Raw genomic sequence first — 7500 nt, forward strand, 5'->3', positions numbered from 1 at the left:
AGACAGAGGATATAATGAAATCCACCTCATGTCACTGGCTCTATAGTCCAATATGCTCTGCACAGAATTACACTTTATCAGATTAACCTGCGACTCAACGCAGGGCCGCTTGCCTCCAAATCTACAAATTAGATTTGAGCAGAAGAAAGATAAAGAGAAGAGGATGGGAGAGGAAGGCTGGTCGGCTGGGAGAAGGCTGGGGAAGACGGGGAAACAGGGGCAGCAGGAGATCTGTATCGCGTGGCTTGTTATTTGATATGCTAAAGCTGTGGAATAATTTAGCTGTTAATTGGTTTTCAACTCTCATTTTTTTGTTACAACTAATTATGAATCCTTGTGGTATCCATGACTTGTCAAAGGTGGTTGTGTTTGGCTTTTGTTTGATGTGTCATCAGAGAAATCTTTGGTTTGGTTTTCCTTTGCAGAATGAAATGCAAAGCCACAATTTGCCAATAGTTAGACACTGTACATAGATAGCGGTGTTCTTTACGGTAGGGCCTTTAGTAGTCCTTATGCATGCAGACCCATGCCCTGCTTTCTGAACCGAAATTAGGTATTGTGGGGATGGTGCATTAAGATCAGCCTTAGGTTTTAACAAATGAAGGGCAAATAAACCAACATAATAACATGTAGTCAAGGTGGGATCTGGAGAGAAGTAGGACATTCCTATACCAAGACAGCATTCCTATACCAAGACAAGACAGCATTCCTGTTCCTTTTCCTGTCTTCTTCCCTCCAACATGTAGAAACCCTCAGACTAACGCTCAAACTCCTCCACGATGAACACATCCTTCCTTATTCATCCATCATCGCGTATCGTCCAGGAATGCATTTAATAAGTGCATCAAAGGAACATCAAAGTGTTGTTTCCGTTGGAAATGTCCTGTCCTACCCTAGTCTCAAGGCCAATGTATCGCGTGCAAGGTGCATTGATCCAAGGAACCCTTTCCGCCGTTGACTATGGGTACCAAATGCTTCATTGATAAGGACAGGCCAACATGACAAACCATTCTCTTCAATATGACATCTGTAGTATGTATACATGTAGTAGATCAATATGACATGTGTAGTATACGTTTAGTATACCATATGAAGTATAATGTATTAATGAAGTAGATCACATGTAGTATAATGTATACAGTAGTAGATCACATGTAGTATAATGTATACAGTAGTAGATCACATGTAGTATAATGTATTAATGTAGTAGATCAGATGTAGTATAATGTATACAGTAGTAGATCACATGTAGTATAATGTATTAATGTAGTAGATCACATGTAGTATAATGTATCCAGTAGTAGATCACATGTAGTATAATGTATCCAGTAGTAGATCACATGTAGTATAATGTATCCAGTAGTAGATCACATGTAGTATAATGTATCCAGTAGTAGATCAGATGTAGTATAATGTATACAGTAGTAGATCACATGTAGTATAATGTATACAGTAGTAGATCACATGTAGTATAATGTATCCAGTAGTAGATCACATGTAGTATAATGTATACAGTAGTAGATCACATGTAGTATAATGTATCCACCAGGGGCCGGTCGTGGGGAGCCACTGATCCACCAGGGGCCGGTCGTGGGGAGCCACTGATCCACCAGGGGCCGGTCGTGGGGAGCCACTGATCCACCAGGGGCCGGTCGTGGAGGAGCCACTCCACCGGCCCTGGGAGCCGGCTGCTCTCCCGCTCCGTACACTGAGAACCCACGGCCTGATGAGCTCCTTAGCCTGATTGGATCCGCTCTGGGCCGGTAGGAACGGGTTCTGGGGTTTCATTTATTCTTCTTCAAGCGGCTCCGTAGAGCGAGCGGAGGAGACACAGGGGGCCGCCCTAACCCAGAGGTCTGACCCCGGGAGTCAACATCAGCATTATCACAATACATCTATGGATGTAGTGGAGATGGCGTTTCCAAATAAACAACGACACTACATATTTAAACATGAAACAAAATGATAAATCAAATCAATATACCATTTAGTAGTGTACAAATGTAGCGGCAGAAGAGGGTCGGAGAGGTGAGGAGACACCCTGGTAACACTTAACAATAAAGGTCAATTAATGAACCATTAATAAGGGTTAGGTTAGACAGTAATAAGCATTAACTAACAATGAACAATTTAGCTAAGGGTCTAGTCATCATACTAATGTACCCATGTTTACTAATGGTACTCGTGTTACATCAATGTAACGCAGACGTAGCTTTTTAGGGTACTTCCCCTGTTCTAGCACTAAAAGTAGGCTCTCACTCCATTGGTTAAAGTTGGTATCCAAAGCTAAAAACATTTAAACAAAAGCGACATATTCACGTAGCGCCAGCGGCATCGAGCTGAATCATCAATACCAGTACATCAATCATCAGACCAATACGATTGGTCCGATAACGGTAATTATAGGTCTAGGAACATAGTCTACCAATATGGATAGTGTGATTGGTTGAAGTGATTTAATCACCGCCTAAAAAGCCGGTACAAATCTACCCTGGTTAAGTCAATGTCCCTCTGCCGCCGAACGGGTATCGTGGCGTTTGAATGAAAGGACTGCCGGAGGTTCTCCCTGAGCGGCTCAGTGTTCGGTGCGTTCCACCAGCGCTGCACACGTGCGTTCTGCTGGTTGATCCACACCGCCAGAGCCTCTCTCTCTCTCTCTCTCTCTCTCCCCCGGGCCCACGGACCGTTGACCTGGCCACTGCCTGAGTCAACACAGATTAGCCCTGCCACACGCACCCTGCCCGCGGCACCAGCACCCGGCACAGGGACAGCATCTCCAGCTCGCTACACACGACACACACCGAGCGGGCCGCAGATACACAGAGAGCTACAAGGGACGACAGAGGGCGGCGTTACCACCGGGACAAACAGTTAGAATGACGTGCTCGCTGTACGTTATCCCACTTATAAAACAACTACAGTCCAGGTCTGGTCAAAATTGAGTCAAAATTGAGTTTTCAACAAAGCTGTATGTCTTTATTACAAAACTTTGTAAAATATATCCAATGTGATAGAGTCATTATACATTTTGAGATATCTCACGGGCTGAATTAACCAAAAAATGTAAATCTGTGACAACAACTCAGACATATTGCGATCAATCGATCACAGGCAGAAGTTAATGTTCATCTGTTATTGGGAGTGGGCTTTGAGCAGCACCAGGACATCACATGACCCGGAGCCCCGCCCACCCACCAGGGGACAGCAGGGCGCAGACCCCCACCCCACCCTCCTACCTGGGACTCATCACCACCCCACCCTCCTACCTGGGACTCATCACCACCCCACCCTCCTACCTGGGACTCATCACCACCCCACCCTCCTACCTGGGACTCATCACCCCACCCTCCCACCTGGGACTCATCACCCCACCCTCCTACCTGGGACTCATCACCACCCCACCCTCCTACCTGGGACTCATCACCACCCCACCCTCCTACCTGGGACTCATCACCCCACCCTCCTACCTGGGACTCATCACCCCACCCTCCTACCTGGGACTCATCACCACCCCACCCTCCTACCTGGGACTCATCACCACCCCACCCTCCCACCTGGGACTCATCACCCCCCCACCCTCCTACCTGGGACTCATCACCACCCCACCCTCCCACCTGGGACTCATCACCTCACCACTACCCCTACCTGGGACTCATCACCCCCACCCTCCTACCTGGGACTCATCACCTCACCACTACCCCCACCCTCCCACCTGGGACTCATCCCCTCACCCCCACCCTCCCACCTGGGACTCATCCCCATGGGGACGTATTCTCTTCATGGACGACGGCAGAAGGCCATCTGGTGCTAGTAACTGGATTATTCAGCACACAGGTCACACTCGTTGGGCAGGCGACATCAGAGAGCAGCAGCAGAGCCCATTGACATTGTACAGTCTTGTGATCCAATGTACATGATCCGGTACAAGTGTGGTGTGCTTACACTCCTAATATCTACATGTAGAGATTCATTTTTTATGTACACGTGCACATCATGACAATTCATTGGTATAATTCATTTTTCTTATGATGGCAGTTGTATTACCTATCTGGGAATATATATATATATCTGTCTCTCTGTCTGCCTATCGGGTCTACTGTAGTCAAAATTGCCAAAATCCTATTTATGTATAAACAAGCATGTAAACGCTCAGGATGATTTGTAATATTATCTCAACAATACCTTGGTAAACAACAGACCTCCGTAACAGATGAATCCAACCAACCCACGCTGTCCAACGTCCGCTCTCTGATCTCCATGACGACCAGGAGTCAACACGGCACAAACACTCAGCCTCACATTTGCATTTCCAACCTCCCAAAGTTTTTGTGTAGCCCTCCACAGGAAGACTCACCACGCAATCTAAACACACAATCTACATCACTGCCATCGTCATTATGCAATGTATGCAGACAGGATAGGATGTGTTTGTGCACTCGTGTGTTTGTGTGTTAGTGTGATTGTGTGAATGTGTGCATGCATATGGGCATTCTGTTGAGTGGAAGTGGAAGATAATGTATTGGGAGAACTTACAGGAGAGGATTTAACTCGTGTACAGCTGCTTACACTAACATACATCGCATCCAACGCATCGGTATATCTTAGGTTGTTGGAAACACTAACCCTAGAACCCATAACCAAGCCCTAAAACTTGATCTTAATAAGAAACCCTAACCCTAGAACCCCAAACCAAACCCTAAAGCCTGACCCTAATAGGAAACCTAACCGTAGTATCTAACCCTAGAACCCCAAACCAAACCCTAAAGCCTGACCCTAACCCCAAACCAAACCCTAATGCCTGACCCTAATAGGAAACCTAACCGTAGTATCTAACCCTAGTACCAAAACCAAACCCTAAAGCCTGACCCTAATAGGAAACCTAACCGTAGTATCTAACCCTAGAACCCCAAACCAAACCCTAAAGCCTGACCCTAATAGGAAACCTAACCGTAGTATCTAACCCTAGTACCAAAACCAAACCCTAAAGCCTGACCCTAACCCTAACCCCAAACCAAACCCTAAAGCCTGACCCTAATAGGAAACCTAACCATAGTATCTAACCCTAGAACCCAAACCAAACCCTAAAGCCTGACCCTAATAGGAAACCTAACCATAGTATCTAACCCTAGAACCCAAACCAAACCCTAAAGCCTGACCCTAATAGGAAACCTAACCGTAGCATCAAACCCTAGAACCCCAAACCAAACCCTAAAGCCTGACCCTAATAGGAAACCTAACCGTAGTATCTAACCCTAGAACCCCAAACCAAACCCTAAAGCCTGACCCTAATAGGAAACCTAACCGTAGTATCTAACCCTAGAACCCCAAACCAAACCCTAAAGCCCAACCCTAACCCTAACCCTAACCCCAGACCAAACCCTAGAGCCTGACCCTAATAGGAAACCTAACCGTAGCATCAAACCTTACAACAAAAGATCAAACTCTCATCATGCATGACACGATGCCTGATGGGGATGATCAATCACACACACGCACACACACGGTACACACTCACCTCTGTCGCAGGTGCGCGACCAGAAGCCGGTTCCGGTGCAGTCGCAGATGAAGCGGTTCCAGCCCTCCTTGCACACACCGCGGTTCTTGCAGGGGTAGCTCTCGCACTGCTTTCCCGCCAGCTTGTTGCAGGACGGCTTGATGCCGGCGCCGTTCTGGGCCTCAGCGATCTGCCGGATGTCCTTACTGCGGCCGTCGATGAACAGGTCGCGCACGCAGCCCACGTAGCCGTAGTTGAGCATGGCGGTCCACAGCTCGGTGGGCAGGATGAGGTTGGCGCGGTCGGTGGGCAGCCCGCCCAGGTACATGTCTCCCTCCAGGTCCAGGATCTCGCTCTCCCCGCTGGCCGTGAAGGGGATACGCTGGCTGTTCACCGAGATGGTGCCTGGGGGGAGGTAAGGGGGCCTGGTTGGATCCTCAGCAGATCCTACGTTACCTTGTATTTACTGAGCCACAGCGACTTACAATAAGAGCATTGAACGGTGAACATTAGCAGAAGTTCATACAATTCATCAATAAGCCAACTGATTTATGTGCTACAATATAGAAACCAACGTTTGAGAACCTAATTGAATACAGTTTTATATGTTATTTTATCTAAATCAAATGTAAAAAACCAAGATGCAATTGGAAATATGAGTGATTATACAGGTGTTAATAATCCATGACTGTGGAATCCAAGACTAATTGATTGAATCTAAATTAAATAAGCTAAAATTAAATAAATATAGTTTGATGTTGAATTGATTCCCCTGACATGACCACGAGTATCATGTGATTGTTTGGACGGTACCAAACTAAAATCAGTCCGTGGTAGATGTGGAACATACGATTGGAGAATGCCATCATCATCCTCATGTTGAATTTATAGTAATGTACATTAGTCCAGTCTCACCACACACACACACACACACACACACACACACACACACACACACACACACACACACACACACACACGAGATGTCATCAAACGGGAACAGGACAGGAGGTGTCTCTCGCTCTGACCTGAGCGTCCGTCCCTCTGGATGTCCACATGGTACCAGGCCCCGTCGTTGACCTTGTTCTGGGTGGCCTTCACCTTGATGGTCCCTGAGCCCATGTCCAGCAGCAGGTACAGGCTGCCGTCCAGCAGCTCCACCGCAAAGAAGTCCACCTGACCCGGGGAGAGAGGGCACGTCAGTGGGGGTCATGTCACGTCCACCGGCCCTCATAAACCAGCGGCCCTCATAAACCGTCTGCCTTCATATACCACCGGCCCTCCTATACCACCGGCCCTCATATACCACCGCCCCTCATATACCACCCCCCCTCCTATACCACCGGCCTTCATATACCACCGGCCCTCCTATACCACCGGCCCCCCTATACCACCAGCCCTCCTATACCACCGGCCCCCCTATACCACCGGCCCCCCTATACCACCGGCCCCCCTATACCACCGCCCCTCCTATACCACCGGCCCTCCTATACCACCGGCCCCCCTATACCACCGGCCCTCCTATACCACCGGCCCTCCTATACCACCGCCCCTCATAAACCACCGGCCCCCCTATACCACCGGCCCCCCTATACCAACAGCCCTCCTATACCACCGCCCCTCATAAACCACCGGCTCTCATATACCACCGGCCCCCCTATACCAACAGCCCTCCTATACCACCGCCCCTCCTATACCACCGGCCTTCATATACCACCGGCCCCCCTATACCACCGGCCCTCCTATACCACCGGCCCTCCTATACCACCGGCCCCCCTATACCACCGGCCTTCATATACCACCGGCCCCCCTATACCAACAGCCCTCCTATACCACCGGCCCTCCTATACCACCAGCCCTCCTATACCACCGGCCCTCCTATGCCACCGGTCCTCATAAACCACCGGCCCCCCTATACCAACAGCCCTCCTATACCACCGGCCCTCCTATACCACCGGCCCTCCTATGCCACCGGTCCTCATAAACCACCGGCCCCCCTATACCAA

General features: G+C 48.7%; 1 protein-coding gene across 3 annotated transcripts in view; it reads right to left on the reverse strand.

Annotated features, from left to right (window-relative positions):
- The window catches only part of nrxn3a (neurexin 3a), a gene marked incomplete at its 3' end in the record, with an annotated part of 139230 nt that overhangs the window by 118561 nt on the left and 13169 nt on the right, over positions 1-7500 (reverse strand). For all 3 annotated transcript variants that reach the window (XM_079752065.1, XM_079752066.1, XM_079752064.1), the window contains exons 3-4: positions 6523-6670; positions 5516-5899 (exon numbers count right to left, since the gene is read on the reverse strand). In XM_079752065.1, coding sequence (XP_079608191.1) covers positions 5516-5899; positions 6523-6670 — 532 coding nt within the window. The remainder of the gene's footprint in view (positions 1-5515; positions 5900-6522; positions 6671-7500) is intronic.

The sequence above is a fragment of the Pollachius pollachius genome, assembly GCF_949987615.1.
Source record: "Pollachius pollachius genome assembly, chromosome: 15".
NCBI classification, from domain to species: domain Eukaryota; kingdom Metazoa; phylum Chordata; class Actinopteri; order Gadiformes; family Gadidae; genus Pollachius; species Pollachius pollachius.